At 34.4% G+C, this 22,359-nt stretch overlaps 2 protein-coding genes across 2 annotated transcripts; both read right to left on the bottom strand.

Annotated features, from left to right (window-relative positions):
* Nucleotides 1-1,476: 1,476 nt before the first annotated feature.
* On the bottom strand, nucleotides 1,477-3,130 carry LOC147404153 (uncharacterized). The gene has a single exon (XM_086439999.1). It carries the CDS (start codon nucleotides 3,004-3,006, stop codon nucleotides 2,002-2,004), a length of 1,005 nt encoding a protein of 334 aa, XP_086296125.1. The 5' UTR covers nucleotides 3,007-3,130; the 3' UTR covers nucleotides 1,477-2,001.
* A 2,230-nt stretch (nucleotides 3,131-5,360) lies between these two features.
* On the bottom strand, nucleotides 5,361-12,161 carry LOC147404152 (uncharacterized). Its single transcript, XM_086439998.1, has 8 exons — nucleotides 11,751-12,161; nucleotides 9,274-11,073; nucleotides 9,087-9,177; nucleotides 8,786-8,943; nucleotides 8,596-8,647; nucleotides 7,991-8,077; nucleotides 7,771-7,863; nucleotides 5,361-6,561 (listed from the first exon to the last, which is right to left on the bottom strand). The coding sequence occupies exons 2-8, from the start codon at nucleotides 10,291-10,293 to the stop codon at nucleotides 6,008-6,010; spliced, it is 2,055 nt and encodes a 684-aa protein (XP_086296124.1). The 5' UTR covers nucleotides 10,294-11,073; nucleotides 11,751-12,161; the 3' UTR covers nucleotides 5,361-6,007.
* Nucleotides 12,162-22,359: the final 10,198 nt, after the last annotated feature.

Below are 22,359 nucleotides of genomic sequence, written 5' to 3'. Positions count from 1 at the left end.
AAAAAAAATTACCCACATTAGGAAAGTTCTTGATACATGCGACTTCCCCATGGTTTATTCAGGATTCTATAAATTTCTAGGTTTTCTTTATGCAAAAAAAAAAACAAAAGAGAGTTGTTATTGCCATACCAATTGCACACAATTCTTTGGTGATTTATATATGAATTAATGTGGCATTAACAAATGTTGGTGTGGCAATAGTAACTCACAAAAAATTCTCGTTTTTTTTCTCTCTTCACTTTGGGGTCTTCAAAAATTGGTAGCATTCTCTTTGACCACGATTTATCTTGACAGACTATAATATAATGACTAAAATGGACTTAGACTCATAGCTCTGTTGGTTCAACACATTGGAAAGCAACTTCAAAGGTCATGGGTTCAAGTCCTCCAGCTAACCCATTAAATAATAATAATAATCGAAATGATCTTATTTTATTTTCCTCCCAAAAGCCATCATCTTTAATCTCTAGGTTAAATTTCTTTTAATTAGTTTCTTCAATTAGGACTGTCAATGGATTAGTTTTGAATCGAACTAGACTAAATTTGAATCAAATTAGTACAGTTTGACAAGAAATTTATTAGATGCAACCCAACTTGAATCTGTCGTGTTAAGCTCTGGATCCAATCGGTATAATGTGTTGATTCTGATTCTGATTCACATCCGATCTCATTCGATTTGATAAAAGTATATATATAAAGAGATTGAAAATGATGGGTTTCTTTAAAGAAATCAAGGTTTTTAAACAAGATGCTGAAGGAGGCATTTCCCCTCTTCTTCTTTTTCTTCCTCTTGTATAAGTCCACAGTCAAGGGGGGCTATATAATTAGCTTAAAATTCAGGTATCTCAAATATATACTAAAACCTTGAGAGATATCTTAAAATTTTAAAACTATAATTACAATAACTATTCTAATGAGTGAAGGGTGAGTTTGTTAATTACTCAAATCCAAATTAGTTAATCTTTTGATAATAGAGGAGATCTGAGCCACTTTTGAACTTATGGGATACGCTTGAGCGCACTATTTGACCTCGACTTGATGGTGCTTGAAGCTTTATCGGTTTTTTTTTTTCTTGGTTTAGGATTCACTTTTCCATTCTCACATCATCTTCACATCAAACATCCTCTTTAAACATTTTTGTCGTAATGTCAATTTTTCAAAAAAAAGAATGAAAGAAAGAAGAAACATTGTGATACTCTTCTCAAAGTTTCAATCGCCTTAAAGCTCATTACCAAACTCCATACTATGCTACGACCACTCTGATATCAAACTTTAGAATCAAGATCCAATTTACTAATTGCATTTCGATATCAATTGTTGGAATCGAGTATTTCATATTGCAAAAAACTCTTTTAAAAAATTAGGGACATTTTTAAGCTTTTAATATAGGGCTAAAAATTGTGAAAAGAAAAATTGCAAGCGGAAGCGTGTTCAAAGATGTGGGATTTGAACATATTATCTCTTGACAGAATTGAATTATGGAACATTAATATTTATTTTATTGACTACAAATCTTTGAGATAAGGCTTTGATGATAATAATGATACACGACTAAACATTTGCATCTCTTTCCACATGACCTAGCAAAGTTTCCAAGTAAATGGTGAAATACGATCCATGTCTCAATGTCAACCCATTGTATCGATGACTACTTAGTTATGTCAAAATAACAATATCAAGCTAAGAGATGACCTGATAAAGATTGGAGAAATTTTCAACAAAACAAAAAAAGCAAATAAATACATAAAGCAGAGATGATCATGTTTGCAAACTATAGGCCGTAACTCCTTGTGTTTTGACAAGAAAATGGAATATGTGAATAAGATATGATAGACGTGGATAGAAAGTACCCATCCATAACCTGGCCCTCCAAATTTAAAGCCCATTAAAGTCTCACCAACTGCACCACTTGAAAGAAAATCCACCCTCTTTAGCTTACACAAGTCAGACATCTCCTTAACCACTCCTCAATCTTCTTTCTATCTTCAATTAAACAAAAAACTAGAAATCTAAGAATTGGTTGAAGAGATCAAAAGTAGTAGGAGAAATCATAGGAGTTGAAAAGAAAGTTGTGGGTGTAGGTATTAAGGTGCCCTCTATATGATTTTTGTTACCATGAAATAGTGGACTTAGATCATGAAAGAAGTTAAGTGAATTCTGGTCAGGCAATCCAGAGAAGAAGTTTGGAGATATGGGTGGGAGTGAAGATGGTACAGGCGATAAAATACCCGGGAAAGAGCCCATTCGATCCATGGATGCATCCATGTTAAATTCATCTACACTACTCTGATTGGACATCTTCAATTTTTTATTCTTCGACGATGAGTTGGTGTTTTCGATTATGGCGAAACGAGCGGCTGGTGAAATTGCACCACTTGTACTAATATGAGAAGATGATGAAGTAAAAGAATTTGGAAAGAAAGATGGGGCTTGAGGCACTAATAAGTTGCTCTCTATATAATTATTGTTACCATGAAATAATGGACTTAGATCATGTAAGAAGGAAATTGAATTCTGATCAGGCAGTCCACAGAAGAAGTTTGGAGATATGGGTGGAAGTGAAGATGGTCCGGGTGATAAAATACCCGGAAACAAGCCTCTTCGATCCACTTCATCCACACTACCTTGATTGCCCATCTTCAAATTTTGATTCTTCGAGGATGAGTTTGTCTTTTCGATCATCGCGAAATGGGCTGCAGGTGAAATTGCACCACTAGTACTAATATGAGAAGATGATGAAGTAGTAGAATATGATGATGATGATGATGACGACGAAGAAGAGCCGGTGAGACGTTGGACGAGTGTCATGAAATCATTAACGTCGGCATGGATTACCTTAGGAGAGACGGTGTAGATTATGACTGGCGGCCGATGTTGAGGTGGTTGTGATGGTTGTGGCGCGATCGGTGGCTTCTTGACCTTGTGAGAATCTTTTCGAACTTTAAGCGGTGTTGGACGAGGTCCCTGGAGTTCTCGCCGGGAAGTCGGGAATTCCAGGGAGTCCATGATTATGAGATAAGAGATGGAGGAGAGGAAAGAAATGGAAATGAGAAGAAATATAAAAGCTTTCACATTAGTATTAGAAGGCTTTAGTTAAATTAATGTAGGGTAGATAATGTGGGGGGCCAAAAATTTAAGTTGACCACCTCAAGATGTGTGTGCTATAATAGTAAATAAATAATTTTGAGAAGATAAGAATTTAAAAAATGAAAGAAAAATTATATCCCATACTAATATATTTTTGGACCATAGGTTATGAAGAGGCAGATTATACCTTAGACCAATCTTATACCATACGATCAAATTAAAAAATTGACCCTAATGAGCCACCGGACTTTTATTATAATAAAAAAAATCATGCCATTTTTTTTTAATATCATTTTGAGTCATTTGATATCGCTTTTCATCACAATCGAGGTACAATCTCCATCTTAGTTGAAAAAATGGTTACAGATGAGAGTAGACTTTTGTTTTATTATGTATATTAATTATTTCTTATTATAAAATCATACATCAAACTACACATATATAAAATATGTTAGTGGAAAATGCTATAGTAATTTTGTATACGTTTCACACATGACAGACAGGGATGTGAGTATGGAGCCATAGATATTTTTCATCAGGATAAGATGAAAAGCATCAATGGTTTTGTGGGCACCTCTACGTCAGCAATGCGTGAAACGATGTATATTCAATATTACTCGAACACGGCTCTATATTAATAGGCCAAGTTTAACCTAACCTTGCCTTAGCGGTCTAACGACCAAGACCCTAACCTTTGCTTTTATGGATTGGACTAGATCAAATTCATGCATTTTTTTGAAATTGTTCGACATTATTTTTAATCATTATAGAGATCCAATCTTTATTCTAATTGAAATAATGATTATAGAAGAAAATATACTTATCATGTATGAAAATAAATTACTTTTGTGTCTCTTTTTTGGAAGGTAATTATTTTTCTGTTAGAAATCATACATCTAACTATCATAAAATATACTAACAGGTCAGGCCAGGTTTGGTATTAGTTAATTTTGAAGTCGAGTTTAAAAGGTTAATAGAAAATATTTGAGTTCGACCCTGCCTCAGGATTTATGATTTTTCACTTGATATGACCATTATTAGTGTCTGATTGACCTTTTCTCCAAATTTTAAACCACCAACACGAGTCTGATCCCAAGCGACCTGACCATTTCAAAATTCTTCTTTACATGAGACATGGTCTTTTTATATTCAAATTGATGACATATTCTTTAACCTTAATTTACGCGTGTAGTTAATGAAAGATGGGTTCAATGTCACGGCCATCATTTGTGGTTATCATCTTCTTATTAAAGAGGTTGAAGATGGCTGATTTAAATAAAAAAAATCTATGTTTTCTTTTATCATTTAAATCATTTTTTCATTAACTTATAAATATATATTTTATTTTTTTCAAAAGAGGCACACCCATGCAAAGGCAGAAGGGAGCTTGACTGCAAGACCCACCCGTCGAGCAGGGACGAAAGTCGGCCTTAGTGATCCGACGGTGCCGAGTGGAAGGGCCGTCGCTCAACGGATAAAAGTTACTCTAGGGATAACAGGCTGATCTTCCCCAAGAGTTCACATACGTGCCATTAGTTCCAACAATTCCTCCAATTGTATGAAGTAGACGACCGCTTAAAAGTTCTTTTTGCTACGAGGTGATGTCATTATTTTGAATCACACATTATACATGTCTAGCCGTGGCACTCAGAAGTAATACTACTACCAATGGATCGAATTAGATCTAAAATTTGATTGGTTTAAATAAAATAACTTTCGATCTAGATTGGGGATTGGGATTCCAATAAGGATCTGATATAATAATTTATTGATTTGATTATGGACCAACCATTTTCAAATCTATCTGTGAGAAAGTATGTAAATTACATTATAATTTTTTACACACATGAAAGTAATTTATATTTTATACATCAAATCAATTTTAATCCAATCTGGAATCCTTGCGATTGTTAGTTGGCTTGGATTCGGATCCTAATTTTTAGATAAGAGCTATTATTGCCACACCAACTTTTGTTAATGCCATGCCAAGTCCTATGTAAATCACTAAGAATGGTGTGGCAATAGCAACTCTCTTTTGAAATCCGATAAAAACTTGTTTGAACCTTGTACTAATCCGATTCCTTATTGTCCCAAATCGACCACAATCCATACCCATATCGTATAACCATGATTAAAAAACAAATGCTCAAATCCAATGGATAGAAAAGTATCAACCAGGCTAAATTTTGTTGCATATGTCCTCACAAAAATGCCCAAAGTAAGTAAAACTAAAATTCATTCCCTGTTGTTTAGAGACCTGCATCAGCAGTTAATGAAATTAAAATAATTCTCCCAAGGCCACCTTATATTACCCTCATAACTGATTTCTATAAAACTTCATGTAATTCTGTATTCTTCTTTTCTACTAAAATAAATCAGGTTTTGACATACAAAAGTACAAATAATTGAAAATTTACAGACCTGCTTCTTCAAACTGGTCGCACCCAAACGGACCAAAAAGACTAGGAACTGGTCCAGTTTGGATCTACTAAACATGTGACTACTTGACCCATGAATTGGTGAACCTACACATGAAAATTCAGCATCATCAAAGAATTTTTAACCCTTTTGAGTCGAGAATTCTTTTATAGATTATTACTAACCACTGAATTTGATCGGTTTTGGGGGTGATACCGTGACACGTGGCATTTTATTTTTGATAAAGATATCTTTATCGATGTCCACCGCGTACCTAAGTTTTATGATATGGACCAAAATGAACAAGCCAAAAAGGGGATGAGATGGCCAAAAAGGACTAAACCTGCAGAATGTCCATATGCTCTCAACGATAGACAGATCAACAGCGGTCTAACAAGGAGCCTTCCAACATGTACTATTGGCTCTGGCATTCTCAGATGGCTTCACCAGGTTGGATATGTGGCAAATAATCGATTTTTAATGTGTGATCTGTGTTTTTGATTCATAGCCTCACAGGTAATCCATAGTTATGAAACGTCCTGATCATCCCATCCCATCCGGCTGTCACAATCACTAGACCCCATGTTGCTGACGGGGCTGTGTGATTATGATGTTGGTGGTGGTGATCCTGCCGAGGCTGATCGTTATGACGGCACTCTGCAACCGGTACATCCCACAATGGAAGTTTTTCCTCGGGCCATGTTGCAGAACCCCTTGATGGACCATCTAAGGAGAACCAACCTCCAAGAGAGAAACGTTCTGAATCTCTTGGCAATGAAGTAGTGTCGAATTGCTCCAGTGTTTGCGAAGAACACGTGAGACTCTCTCTACCCAACCTCATTGGTTCGGGTTCAGTCCTTGACCATGGTATCGCAACAGACACACCTTCGAAAAAGAAATGCTCGCAAGAACGTATGGATTTTGCTTGCTTGGATGATGGGAGACAAAGGCCATCATAGTTCCAGACATAAACACGAGAGTCTTCGCCTACAGAGATGATATGTCTACCATTTGAGGTGAATGAAGCAGACATCTGACTCCCTGATTTCCGAAGGCCTGTTCATATAGAATAGTTCCAAAGAGTAAGATGGACAGCTTTAGATATAACGAAATACAGAGAACATTAAGTACGGAAAACCAATTCATAAAGGTAATTAATTGCTACAAGAACTTGAAATTATTAACGTAAGGAATTTAAGTAGGAAAAAATTATGTATTGAACTTGTGTATATTACTAAATAGGATGAATAAATAATGTATTGCAAGTGAGTCCAGCTACTATTACCCGTTTAATCATTTTTACTTTTTTCCCCCTTTTATAATATACAAAAACATGTCATTCGAATTAAGGAGCTCTAAACATCAGACTCAAACAGGAATCTGGCCACTAACACTTATAAACCACCACCACGTCTCGGGTAATGTTACGGTTAGTGAAACTTGTCAGCAAAAGGAGGTTTTACAGTTGTACATAAGTGGGCAGTGGGAGAGCCTAGCCATATGAGGTAATTCATGATCCTTTGCTTCTAGAACTACATTAGGAGGAGGATTCACTCATACAGTTGCCCTTCCTGTTTGAAAAAGCAAGTTGAGTAATACTTTTTGAGAGGGAACAACTCACTTAGCAGAAGGAACTGAAGGAAACAAACAACTAGAACAGATAGCGAAGTTCCCCAAGGGTTAGATGGCACCCAAATCCAGAAGAAGAAAAGTCACAAAGCCTTAATCCGAAGATTTGGGGTCGGCCAAAGAAAATAAATTAAGTCCAAGTTTCGATGTTGACCATCACATAAAGCCTTCCAAGGATACAGTTTTTCCATCAAGTTATACATGGAGGTCCTTGTACAAAAATATAGCAGCTTCTAATAAATGACAAATCAATACTTTTCTATGACTAATAGATCTGCAAACAAGCAATTATGTCCGAAATTGAAAATCAGTTACGATCAGTCAAAAACTGGGTTTGGTTTTTATCCTACAGTTAAACAAATCCAATGGTTCAAAGTTCATGGTAACATGTTTTTAATTCATAGATAAAAATATGAACCAAAAATGATCAAACTACCTATGGTTAACCGGGGCACTTATAATGCAAAATTATGGCACAAATTCTACAATTGTAACTAGTTGAGGAATATAACTTAAAACATCATGAAGTTCTTGCCCCTTACTATGACCAATCTATAGAAATATTTTGGACTTTTTGGTCGGGAATTCAATTTACTAAAAATTGAAAAACATTGTCCAACTAAGAATGCTATCTACCTCTGTATTTATGAATGACATCAGCCCCATCAAAAATGCGAACTTTAGAGTCTGCTGATGTGATCATAACTCTCTGAGAATTTTCCGGGAAAACTGCAAGGAGAAGAAAAACATTTAAATATATATATAAAAAAAAGAACCGGGAAATAAGATTAAGCTGAGAAGGATAAGAAATCCAGCATCAAAATAGATGGGAAAAAAAAAAGTTTAAAAATAGAACGAACCTGGAAGCCAGTAATTCTGTTGCTGGATGACGACTTCTTTCTACCCTGAACACATATTTGTGCATCCAACTGGAGATTATTACCTATTCCACCATATAAATAATTGATTAACGTATAATCTGTGGCAATAACGAGTAATTTAAACTCAAACCACTAGTGTCCTATTAGTAAATTCACCTATAATTAGGTACTGGGATTAGGGCTTTGAAGAAGATGATGATGGTGGTACATGAATTTATAAAATTTTGACAAAAATGAGTAATTTAGTGTCAAGTCCAAGATGAAAAAAGCATTCATGATTTTTTTTAATGAAAGTACATAAAGTTATGTAAAATTTATCCGATACTGCTCTCCCAAAACCGACAAAGAAAGAATCCTATTTTTACATGATCAAACCACCCTCACAATAAAAGATGAAACTAATTATCATCTAAATACGGATTTTAATCCCAAATTGCGGAACTAGACACGAATATATCCTTCAATATAGGTTGCAGTTCCATCTTAGATCACATCTTATTTTTGCATGTCAAAAAAAAAATTATATTCAAAATTTTTGTTCCCAATCAACTAGGAGCATACGTAGCAGAACTATGTGTACCTGATGAATCATAGAAGCGGCAATGGCCTGTAATGCAACCAACAACAAATCCCTGCTGGGAGAAAATAATACAAGACAATTACCACCATGAAGAAGTGAATTTCTAAAATCAAAACATAGCAAAAGAGTGGAGACAATAACAAGCCATAGAAAAAATGTATCCTAAGAAATTTCTGAGTCGGAATAAAACCTGTCCGTCTGGTTGGTAACATATAGCAGTTACTATATCTCGTACATTTGCCCAATCAACAACTCTACTCTCTGAAATTCCCCAAATTCGAACTTTCCCATCAATGGAACCACTAATAAAGTATTCATCATCAATAGGGTTGAACTGGACGCATGTCACTGATTCCATTCAAAATGAGAGCAAAAACAATTATTTTTCTGAAAAATCTAGCATCAGAAGCAAATATCTACGGGTGAAGGCTCATTTCCAACTATAACAAATTTAAACATTAAAAGAAAACATCTGAGCTTTTCATATTTACCATAATTATTGTGGTAGAAAACCTGAAGACACTCGTCACAACCCACTTGCCACAGACGAACAGTTTTGTCCTTGGATGATGAAAGCAGGCACTGCAAGCAAAAAATAAAATTGATTCAGCTTTACATCAAATCAGCAAGTTAACACACACTATATATTCTTTTTTTGTGCTAGATAGACCAACTCACGTTAGACTTGGACCAACATAGATCTAAGACATCGCTTGTATGGCCATGAAATTCTTGCATTGGCAACTCTTCAATCTTGAAGACCTTCTCAGGTATGATAACAGATGCTGGATTTGATTTTTTTCTTCCAAGAACAAACTTGCTCTCCTTCTCTTTATCAACCAATGTCGAAGTACCATCTGAAGTGTGATATTTGTAAGAAGCGCTTGTAGACGTAACCCGCCAAATGCGAACAACCCCATCTTCACCACCACTGGCAAGATACTGACCATCTGGACTGAATTTCATGGTCCAGACGAAGCCCTTGTGAGCTTGAATTTCTTGCCCCATGTAAACTGCGGTGAATTCCATACATCTCTTCTTGTTGTGTCTGACTTTCATTCGGTTTGTACTAGGCATTTTGCGATTCTTTGTGGAAATATCAGACTTAGTAATTTTTCTTTCCTTCATCGTCTTGTGTATAAAATGGTTCCACCAACTCCTGACTTTCTTCTTACTAGTGTCAAGATGCCCATCATGTTTTTCTTTGTGAACTGTATCTTCTCTATGCATTTGTTGCGGAGAAGACAATGAAGACCCATTGGTCGTCTCAAACGCACAACCCATCACATGTCCATCGGACCCATGTTGGCCTAAATCATGAGTCATAAACTTGATTCTACCATCCAAATCCCTTCTACTACTAACTGAGACTTCATCTCCTCTGTTACTGACAGAACCCAACGAACTTGGGACAGCCCCACTGCATTCTGTAATCCTTTCCAACCCAATATCAGATAGTATGTTTTCGTCGCTCTCTTGAGAACAACCTGATATCGAAGGTTCGAATTCACTGAAACCCATTCCCCTAATAAACTTTTCGCGACGCTCCCGAACACTCCCAGGCTCCATTCTCCAAATTTCGTAATCCAATTCTACACTCCCACTCACAGACTCCTCAGAAGACAAGGAACTACAACTTCGAATATAATCAATGGAATCAAAGAAAACATCTTCTCCATCATCATTAGAACTCAGCATATTTTTCTCTGAAGTTTTAGATCAAAATTCCACATCCAAACCCAATCACAGATTCCCCCGCCCTTCTCTAACCATTTAAAGACCTAAAAACCCATATACAACGTGGTCCAATAGGATGATTCAGAACAATTCAACTGAAACAATTAGAATATATTTCCTTTTTTTTTTTTTTTTTTTTTTTAAATGAAGGGTTGGGTACTAGGTATCTAGGCCAGAAGACCCGCAAAAGGCACAATTTTTATATTCTAAAGCTTCAATAGAGACTCCATACAAAGGGAGAGCCTTCACTCCCCTTAAAAACAGAATAAAATCCGAAAACCCGGAACTTGGCAATAATCAAACCTAGAAACATAAATCAAACCCTTCAAGATTCAAACAAAATACCTCGATTTCCATATAAAGAAACAACAATATTCATCATCTCACCGACCTTTGTTTGTGATCTTTGCACCTGTAATTGCTTCTTTTTCAGGTCAATTACACACCTTGAACAACGAAACCAGAATCCTCTGTATTGAACCCTACACAATGGGTTTGGATTGGAGGTTTGTTTTACACACAGAAAATGGCGGAGAAAGGAAAGGATACGGAGGAACACATAAACACACACACAGCCAAATAAACCAGGGCACCACTATATAAAACAGTAGGCGAAAACGTCGGCCTCGAGATCTGGACTTGAAGATTGCAGAAGCGCACGAGCGACAAACACGAGGGTGTGGCCCGGGAAACAAGAATCTATTTTCTGCAAGAAATCGTCTCTGTAAAGCCCACCAATTTCTGAAACAACCAAAAAAAATCCAAATTAAATAAACCTAACAAATTAAAAATCCTAAATTTCCAAAAACCACAATATTTAATAAATGATTTCGAACTATTTCTAATTGCATTACGTGTAAAAATCTTTTTTTGTGATTCGCTTTTTTAGGCTTTAAGAAACAATAGATCAAACTTTCTAATTGCATTAATGGTACCATTTAAAATTACAGAAGAGAAAACGAACCAGACAGGCTGTGAGAAACAAAAGAAGATGGAGTAGGTTTAGCTAGCTAGGTTTCTAGCCTGATAAAACCCTAGCGAGCGAAAGCGATCCCTCGATTCAGAGATTATAACCGACAGTTGTCAACCGTAGTCAGACCTAGGGTATCTCTCTCTCTCTCTCTCTCATTTGTATTGTGTACCTACATTCGTCTGCAACCGAGGATCCTAGGGTTTCGTGTTTTGTGTTCCTGTTATTTTCTGCCATTAAAAATTCTTTAATCGAGATCTGATTTTCGGCTAAAAGAGGAAACAATCTCAGCGGAACAGAGACTGTCGATGCTAATTATAATCCATTAATTTCTCACAAAATCCGTCATTAAAGACATTGTTCAAGCTTTAGTTTTTTGAGATTAATAATTGGAAGACAAATCTCCAATTTTTTAGTCTGGTTTCTACAATTCGAAATCGTAGCTTACCACAAATTTAAATCCAAAACCGCATTCAAATCGAAACAAAAAATCAGTAATCAGATTTCAATCGGAATCATTTAGAACCACTTCGAATCCAAATAGATTTTTCTCCGCCCCCATTAAAAAACAACTTCCTTTGTGATCTCCAACCAATCTTTCGATCCTCACATCTCTGAAAAATCAAAAACATATACAGATCTAGGGTTTTTAGTCTTTCGATGAGAGAGAGACTAAAGTACAGAGGTTCGTTCGTGTGTCTTGGGCACACGTGGCGGAAGAGGGCGGCGCTTTGTCTGTAGCCGTACGTACGGTCGTTAGGTTTTTGAGATCCGTTTGGGTTTGTATGGAAATGGCCTCAGCTGTCCGATCCGAAGTGAAAATAAACGGTGCTAGAAGATAAGACTGATAAGACCGATATGGCTTTCTGCACTTTTCAATTTTTCTTTTTTAATGGTTCATGTCGTTTTGAAGAATGTATGATAAAATTACCGATTAGTCCTCTCCTGAAAAGGACTTGTTTCCTTGGGTTTACAAATTTTGGAATGTTTAGGGGTGCAACTAGGGTTTGGGTCATGGGCTCCGAATTGGACGAACCAACCCGTTAACCCAACCCACCCATTGATAGGTCAATCCAATGATCATCGATCGATCTTGTCGTGACACATTTTTTAGGGATGCACAATGATCTCGCTTGATGGTATTAAAGCTCTGGCCCAAATTGGGGAGTCTAGCACGATTTGTTACGATCATTCAAAGTAAAAAATGGTCTTTTTCGTGTGGGGCATTTGTTTGTTGTAGAAACCATGGGTTATAGTAAGTACCAACAATGGTGCATTCAAGGGTCGAATCCTTTTATGTCCATTGACGACAGCATCAACATAGATAGGAAATTTTCAATTAGGTTCATCAGATAAAATCCTTAACTTTTAGTAAGTAGTTTTTAATATTTCTCCATCTCTTGCCCTTTGGTGGCATGACAATATAACAATCATATTCTTTGCTTGTAGCCAAAGAGGGAGTTATCTTAAGCTTACTCTTCAATCCACCTTAGCAAGATTGTATCCACCTTTTTGTGTAAGTTGGTTATTATTCCATCTTTAGCTCTTTCTTCTTCCTTCTTTAATTCTCCTCCTCTTGTCTATCCAAGATCATCTCTTTTCCTCGTTCAATTTCATAAATGTATATTCACTTATCTTTGATTTGTCTTGATCTAAGCATGCAATTATCTTCTTTAGAAAATCCAACTTATTTTTAGGAAGTTGAGCTATTTTTAAATTTGTTAATGCATCTCCAAAGTTTACAATATAAGTAAAGGATATAATTAGCTAGGTTAATTGGGTCTTGGGGTGATGATACCAGAGACCTGGGTTCAATTCACATTAGGAGCGAGTTACTAAACTTATTAAAAAAGTACAGGCTTTTTAAAATAAAATAAAATAAAATAATCTTTAAGTGATGATTCTATGATCTGGGTTCAAAATTCATCTTCATCGATTGATTAGTAACTTTTAATCTACTAGTCTATTTTTTATTATTTTTTAATTGCTACTTTTGCACCATATCTTTGAAAAAGGATATTGACTGTGTTTCTTTTGAAGCTCTTAGTTTATTTTCAAAGGAAAATTAAATATTGTCAATTTCTTTTTTGAACTTTTATTTTTATTATAAACATTACATTACAATAGAGTCAAATTTTTTTTTTTTTTTTTTTAATAATGAAGTGTCTGGACCTACGTTTGTCTAGGGGGGAGCGGGGGAGCTAGGGCCAAAACAAAGGCATATGGGACCCTCCCTCGAAATGTACAACGCCTGCACATCACACACATCAGTGAGAAAACACCCTGGCAGGTGGCCCCGAGGAAATATAGTTAATATAAATTGTTAGAGGAGCATAATTCAGCTTGAACTTTTCTTATATTTCTCCATTCAAAGCCAAAAGTTATATTTCATATTTTTATCTTAAATTACACTCTTAAAATGGTAGGAGTAAAAGGCGATCTGGTATACAAACACGGAAATGATACATAATTCAAAGCTAGAAACTCTATTGAATTCCATGTTATATCTGATCCTTTCCCACACACACACACACACAAAAAAAAAAAAAAAGTAGCAAATAATTTCTTTTACTCTTAACTCATGAATCATCTCACAGAGTTGACTCGAATGACATACAAGTCAAATGGCTCAAGTTGAGTCGAGTTTTAAAATATTGATTTAAATAGTTGATTTAATAAGAGCACCCTCACTCCTTTTTCCAACTCCACACACATGAGCCTAAGCATTGTTTAGTCTATAACACACTTTTTTAAGTGTTCCCTCATTCACAAAATCTAAAGCTATAATAAAGCAATAAAGACTTTCATTTTTTTACCATTCCATGAAACCCGGGACAACCTTCACGCACTATGTTATTACTTAAACAGCTTTACATGCTTTGACTTGGAATTCAGATTTTCCCAACCATACACTTACCTAAGTGCTTATCTCATCTAATTGGTGTGTGGGCCCAAAGAATAAAACCTTTAAGCCTTTTATTAGCATTTTCTTCTTGGCACAATGACAACCAATCTTGGTAGGGATTTTAATGCTAACTAATCCATTAGTCTGGATTGTTAAAATCTCTAAATTCATTATAATTAAATTTAGAATCGTGATTTTGTGATGCCCACTCTACACGTCCCCCTGACGTGGTATTAGCTAGAGCCATAGATTCCCCCCCTCGGGATACACAACTATACATCTCATTAATATGTGCAGTTGTGTATCCCGAGAAAAAGAATATATTATTGTAGCACATGCCACGTCAGGGGTCATGTGTCATAAGGGGGGGGGGATTGTCAAAAAATCATTATTCTTATATTTAGGGTAATTTTTTTTTTATTTGAACTATTTGTTTTTATTAGAAATACTACTATGTAATAATATCATTGTAAATTGTTATAACCTTAGTGACAAAGCATAAGAATGAGACCAAGAATGCAAAAGTACCATGTTTAGAAATATCTTAACAAGTAGAGTAAAAGCATTTGGTATTAATTTAATATGTTTATTATATCTGCTCCATCTTTCCATCACTCATTTATATATTTTACTCAACCAATATAAATATTTTGTTGTGTTTTCGTTCATCTTTACTATGTCTTAATTAGTATTACTGACATTTCTACTCTATCCATCTTATAACCTTCGATTAACTACACTTAAATAGTTCTAAGTCAATATTAGTATTTTTAACTAGTAAATTATATTTAATATATTTTCTGCAACTAAAATTTATTGTATTTGGGAGTATTACACCAATTTCGCTTCTTAATTGCAATAATCACAAATAAATTGTGTTCCAATTATGAATTTTGACCACATAAAGAATAAAGATTTGTATAAAAAAGAAAAAAAAATGCTTAACAAGATAGGTGGATCATAGTTCTTTAGTGAGAGTAGGGATCTAATATTTTGAAAGTAGGATTTGAAAAATGAATGAAGTTTGAGAGTAGGAGTGACACCCCTAACACAAGAATATGATCACTGAAACTGTAACGAATGTTATTTTCAAAATAATAATTATTAAAAATAACAATTATTATAATCAATAAAACATGCATACAAATGATAGGTTAGATGTTATATAACATCCCTATCATTTCTCAACCACACATTCATAAACATTATTTTTTAAGTCTTCCCTCATCATAAAATCTAAAGACCCTAAAAAGTTCTAAAGATTTCACTTTTTAAATATTCCATGAAACCTAGGGCCACTCACATGCCTTTTGTTATTAATTAAAGGCCTAACAGCTCTCCTAACTATTGACTTAGAATTCAAATCTTCCCAACCATGCACTTACCTTAGAGCCTATCTCATCCCTTGGGTATGTGGGCCCAACTACAAATCATTTAAATCATTTTATTAGAAGCTTTCTTCTTGTATTAATGACCGACAATCTCTTGGTGGGGATTTTATAGATAAATGATTAATGCTAATTAATTTATGATTAGAAGCTGTTAAAATCTCAATATCAACAATAGTTTTATTTAGGGTAATTTTGAGTGACACACCCCTCGAGGTTTAGGTATTTGTTTGATGACCTTCTCATATTCCCAACCTAATTTCATACTCCTTCAAAATAGAAAATGACTCAAATACTCCCATCTTCACATTCTTGTAAAAAAATTTCTTGATTTTTTTTTTCATTATGTCTTTCTCCTTCATTCATTTGACAAATACTGTGGGATATTATAATTTTTCATTTATTTATTTGTCTATGTTAATTTAAAATCCAAAATTATATAAAGAATATCAAATAATTAGTAAAGAGACCGAAAAATATTGCAGATCACCTATTATCGATTGCACTCTGTTACTTCAAAAATATCCTTGACTTTCATTGGTATTACCGCACCAAAAAAAAATTAAGCTGCATTTCTTCGTTTATGGAAATTCAAACCAATCCAACATTATCCTACCTTTTTAAAAGTTACGATTCTTTTCAGAAATTCAAATCTCTTTCTTCTTCGTTCATTGAAATTGGTAGGGTGCACACAAAGGTATTTGTCAAGGTTGATATGCAATTGATGACTTGTGATCTGCAAATAATTAGTCTCTAAGTCAAAATACACAAGTCTAAGTGACAATATTATTGTCAAAACCCGAGGTTGAAGACAACGGACTTTTGGGTGAAAATTAGGAATTTTATTCAAGTGTCGAAGATAAGGTTACTAAAATCATTTTATATTAATCTCTCAAAGAATACCTTGGTCAAAGGGAGTATGTCATCAATTTGAAAACACAAGGGATGTCTCAAATATTCTCCAAAACCCATATAGATAATGACAAAATTACACTTTGATCTAGCATTAAAAATACCTATAAAATCAGCTAGAACATGTGATCCTTATAATCAAAATTCGTCCAAATCCCAACCCACCAAACTTAAAACTCCATAATTGGGTCTCCAAATATCTTTAATTATGACAGAAAACACATTAAAAACCATGCAAAAGCATGTGGTCGGATCCTCTAATTATCCCTACTCTGCCCAGATTAGGACGTGTCACAAACTTACAGATCGAAAACCGATACATTAGTGTGTGTTGTGTGGGTGTCATTTTCAATATTTCCGTATCGGCTTCTCATGGTGGTTGGCTAGTTGCCACCCTCATTGACTTTTTTAATATATGAACGTATCGTGGTCCACGTTACAGATTTTAGTTGAAGGAATGATTGCTGCAAGAGAAACGTAGTAAGTTTTTTTATTTTAATATAAGATTCAGACCTTTTTTAAATAATACAGACCATGGACAAATCAGGTAGTGCCACGTGTACTAACAGCCAAGATACTGGTCGATTCTTTTTTTAGATTGGAAGCTGGCCTTAAGAAGTCAATTTCTTAAAAAGCCCACCTTGTGAAATTCAAGATTACCGAACATGGTGGTAAAAGTCCACATTCTATGCATTTTATCTTTGTATAGTGGAGAAATTTTTTGTTATCAACCTCGAGGGGTCAATGGCAATTTCGGACCGACCAACGATTAATGCTCGTAGGTGGTGAGTGAGTTCGATACCTAATATGAACATTAATTCCTCATTGGCCACTTATGAGGGCGCCCCCTCACTTACCTGGTGTGTATGTGTGCTAGTGTTGCACATGCTGACTCTAGTCCATGGACGAGATCATGGTTTATGGATGGGATAGAGCGTAGATACAAGTCTGATCCGTTATTTACGGGGATACCCAGTTTAAAAAAAAATTGTTGTTCTTCAAAAATTATCAATGAAGCTGATTTTTGGTGTGGGATTAGCAGGTAAAAACATAGTTTTAAGATAGTCAAGTTGAGTTGACTTTAGTAAACATGACTTGGAGATGACTCGCCCCAAAGACTTTATGTGACTAACATGCTATGTCAACTTGACAAATAATTGAATCGACTCAACTGAATTAACTTGAAAAGGCACATAACGATAGAAATTCATCTGGATTATTTGTTTATACATAATATTTATTTTGTATGTAAATAATAGTTTTCTTGAGGGTATTTAAGAATCACTCCCCTATAAAATTGGTGATATTAGGTTTATCCCCTTGCAAAATGCAAGATTAGGTTTACCCCATTGATCGTAAGTCAACGTTATTATTTTTTTTTTTGATAATTTAACAGTGAAATTTTGATTTTTTTTTCAAATTTTAATTTAGTAATGTAAGTATTTGAAAAACATTTTGAAAAAATTCAAAATTTCACGTTAAATCCTTTAGAAAAAAAGCAACATTGACTTATGATCAAGGGGGTAAATCTACTCTTGCATTTTGCAAGGGGGTAAACCTACTATCATCATTTTACTAGGGGGTATTTCTAAAATACCCTTTTCTTGATTGGCATTCAACAATTCCTAAACCCTTTCCATCATAGTATTTTTTTCCTCCTTGAACAAAGCAATATCCTTTATTTTCATGTTCTCTTTTTTATGGCTCTCATTTTTAGTTAGGAATCCACATTCTTGTTTTGTTAGTAATCTTCTATTTAATTCTTGAAAATTTCATGAATTTTTTTTCAATGAAAGTATTATTCTCCAGATTATTGAATTATTATGAATAATTTATGTATTTTAATTTAAAAAATAATAAAACCTGATTTTAACAAAATTTATAAACCTTAGTCAGAAAAAAAAAATATTATCATAACTTGTAACACAAGTCATTCAAAATTTTAGAGGAATCCATGTCTTCATTTATAAACTAATGGAACAATAACCTCAATGCCCTCATTATGACCACCATCATTATTACCATCATCCTATATCATCACCAATTTACAATATCACCATCATTGTTAACATCACTATCGTATTACCAAAATTTTGATTTTCAAAATGAGACAAATAATACACGGATGAAGTATATGTCACATATTTTTCATTTATCGAATTTTAGACCGGATTTTTGCAATCCAAAATCAAATAGAACCCAAATTTTTCACGCATTGAATTTTTGCCATATTCTGAATTGCTAACAAGGATCCACACTATTAATAGATACATTGGAATAACACCCACAGCCTTTATAATTATCTTTTCGAAATATTTTTGGACGAAATTCCTCTTGTTGAGCATTTGATGGTGGATGATGCTTTATTTTTATCACTATTAATTGGTTACTATAATTATCATTTTAAAATATTTTATTATGAGCATTATATCTCTTGGAAGTTTGATGGCAATGGATAATTTGCATCTAATACCATCGGTACAATAATGATCTTTCGAAGTATTTTTAGTCCATCGTTGCACACCAAAGTAGAAAGAACATGAATCATTCAATTATAAGCAAGGGTATTTTGATCATTTTACTAATAAAATGAAATAAAGATAATTAGATAAACCATTATTTTCACTCAATCGATTGCTGATGTGAGATGTTTTGATTATTTAAGAATAATGATAATGATATTGTTAGGCTAGCATGAAGAGAGAAGATGCAATCAAGATAGAGAAAATGTAAGAAGAGTTGAAAGAGAGGTTCAAATTTTCCATATTCCTCTCTCTCGTGCTCTCCCCCTCTTTTTTTTTTTTTTTTACAAAAATAAATAAATAAAAATTGGCCTTTTCGTCTTGAAAATACTCTGTGTCCAATTTGCTATTCCTAATGATTGCTTCATTGATTGTATCATCTGTTGTAAAAATCTAGAATTTATCCCTTGTGTTTGAATGGAATTGGAAGTGTAAGTGTTAAGTGGTTTATTTTTAAGTTGTAGTGTAATTATTTTAATTTCACATCGAATAAAAACAACTAAAGAGTATAATTCTTATAAGGAAACTCTCACATAATATAATGAATTTGAGAGAGTTATAGATAAAGCCTACATGCACATGAGGGCCCATGGGTTCTAAAGGAATTTGAATTCATTGATTTAAAAAATCTTAGTGCGTGTGTGTGCAGAGCTAACACTATCTTCAAAGGGATATCACCGTCATATATTAATAGGTATATCATCGAAGTGAGGTGATTAGGTTGTTAATGGGTCAAGCAAGGCCAAATAAAAACACATGTAATCTTCGAGCCCCAAGACTTTTGGCCCTATATACGAGTTGAATCAATTCTTGAGTGAAAGTTTTCTGATGAAATTGCAATGCAAAAAATCGAGAGTTATAAATAGGATTCAGAGGTTTTTCATATTCTTCTCTAACAGAAAACCTATACCATGCCTATGCCTCATAGCCATGAATTGATGAGAACCTCAAGATGTGACGTGTGTTGGGTTCTACTAAGCATTTTTTTAACTTATCGTGGGTATCCCCATCCTTCGAGTGAGACTAATCCCACTGTCACATGCAGTTCCCCTTAGAAAGTCCCATGTGCAACTAGCCGAGTCTATGCTAAACTCTCATGAGTTGGAGAGAATATCAATAAATAGTTTTCAAGTTGGAGCTTTCACTTTGAATGATATATGTCTAAATTCTCCATCATTCATTCAAGGGCACATTTCATGCATCCATGTCATTTTCAAAGTTAAGTCATGAACAATGGTAACTCCTTTCTCTGTTGGGTTCTTATTTATCTCTATTCTCTCCATTATGTATGCATTTGGGTGTTTTTGTAAAAAAAAACATATGAATAGGGCCGAGCTTGATAATGAAACAGTCATCAACAATGGTCCAAGTGACATCCTTAGGGGCAACTATCATCTGAAGGACTATACATTAAATAGTGACTCGACGTCTTCTTTAACGAAAATGACAAGTTTATCAATCATTTCTATTTGTAATGATCTTTTTCCTATTTTCAATTATATAAGTTTGGTGAAAATTTTGATGCTTGTTGGGGTAGATTAGTAATTGAACTCAGTTTATTAAATTCCATTTCTCGATTATCAAATATTATTTTTATTCTAATTAGAATATCTTATGGTATTTTGATTTATGACATTAATTAACACAAATTATCTTATTATTCCTCAAAAACTCTTAATGAATATATATATAAATCAGTTTGGATAAAATTTTGAAGACAATATCACCTACATATGTGAGGATATATGTAGGTGATATTAATTAGAGAAAATTATCTTATTATTCCTAAAATTGTGATTTCTAGATTATATCATTAAGTTTTTTTTAGCAAATATTTCCATCATCTCATTTTGAATGGGCTTTCCACAGCCCAAGGGCTCTAACCAAATTTGGGCTTGGCTCGGGTTAGGCACTCTTTATTTGGGGTCGGGGTTGAACTTAGATTGTAGAATCCAACCCAAATTCAAGTTTAGGTTTGGGCTAACACCTTGGGTAATAAAACCTGATGATCCGATCCTAACTTGGTAATTTCATGTCATATATGGACCAATTATTTGAGTTGTTCTTCGGATCTGATTGATATTTATATATGTGGGTGGATTTACAGTGGGGGCACTTGCCCCCCACAAGAATTTTCAAAACCTAAAGGATTATTGAGTTATTGTGCTTCAAATAACAACGATAGATAAATAAATCTATCATTATTGCCCCCACAAATTATTTTCCCCTCTTGGTTGCTCCGACATAAAATTTCCCACTCTTAATTGCCCCCATATCAGCAAAATCCTGACTCTGCCTGTCTATAAATATAAGCTAACTGTCACTTGCAAATATTATATAAGTTTGATTTTGGATCAGTCATGTTTCGATCCTATAAAATGTGAGAAAGAATGTAAATCATATTATATATTTTATTTGGAAATATGAAGTTTATATATCAATCAGATTCGATCTTGTCCAAACCGATTTAATTGTTGAAGGTTTGGATTTGGATCCTAATATTCGGATCTGATAAAAAACCTGATCCAATATGGATAAGATCAGGACCTCAAATTTGAGCTTATCCAGGCTGGCTGGCCATATTTGTTGGTAGGTTGGGCCAAGTTTAGATAATTGTTCGGATCCCCCCCAATAAAAGTGAAGAGAGAAACCGTTTGGAACCAATCATGTGATACGAATCAAAGTTCCAATTTCAGTTTATCTGGATCTAACCATGGTCCGACCCGCCTTAAGCTTATGGGTTCGTTAAAATATCTCAAGAGAGGACCTCTACCGATTTCATACCCGAATTAAGACACACACACACTCATATCCGAATCAAGATACCTGATTTTTCATCTGAAATTTAGGGTAATACCCAAATTCGAATTTTTATCCAAATTTTAAGTGGATAACCAAACTCCATTTTTTAACTCACTCTTGCTTGAATTTTTTTAATGTGGTAACAAAATTTTTTACAAATACAATATTATGTAATCAAATATATTTTTATACAAAATGCAATCGAATAATTTATTACTCAAGACACTTGACACAACATCTCAAATCAAATTTATAGATTAAGTGATCTGTTAAAGTTCAATTTTACCCTTAGTTAAACGGGTAATTGAGTCGGATATGAGATATGATCATATCTGACTTACAAATCTTAGGCATTTTCCGTTTGTTAGGGTCAGATGAGTCGGGTAAACGGATATTGTCCCACTCATTGCAGCTCAAGTTAGAATCGTACCCGTTACTACCGTCACTCTTCGTCCAAACAGCAAATATTCCTCGCGATTTACATTAATTAATTCGAAGACCATCAGCGGTTTTAACATAGGGACGACA

This window comes from Akebia trifoliata, chromosome 4, assembly GCF_017979445.1.
Source record: "Akebia trifoliata isolate Shusen 1 chromosome 4, ASM1797944v1, whole genome shotgun sequence".
In the NCBI taxonomy this organism is placed as follows: Eukaryota; Viridiplantae; Streptophyta; class Magnoliopsida; order Ranunculales; family Lardizabalaceae; genus Akebia; species Akebia trifoliata.
Note: the sequence above shows the minus strand (reverse complement) of the source record. Positions and strands in the feature narration are given on the sequence as shown.

Bases quoted from the DNA above. Each gene is read 5' to 3' on its own strand.
- LOC147404153 (XM_086439999.1), bottom strand. From the start codon at position 3,006: ATGGACTCCCTGGAATTCCCGACTTCCCGGCGAGAACTCCAGGGACCT.
- LOC147404152 (XM_086439998.1), bottom strand. From the start codon at position 10,293: ATGCTGAGTTCTAATGATGATGGAGAAGATGTTTTCTTTGATTCCATT. The intron at 9,178-9,273 runs GTGAGTTGGTCT...TTTTGCTTGCAG, and splicing joins TATGTTGGTCCAAGTCTAAC to TGCCTGCTTTCATCATCCAA. The intron at 8,648-8,785 runs GTTTTATTCCGA...TTCTCCCAGCAG, and splicing joins GTTACCAACCAGACGGACAG to GGATTTGTTGTTGGTTGCAT.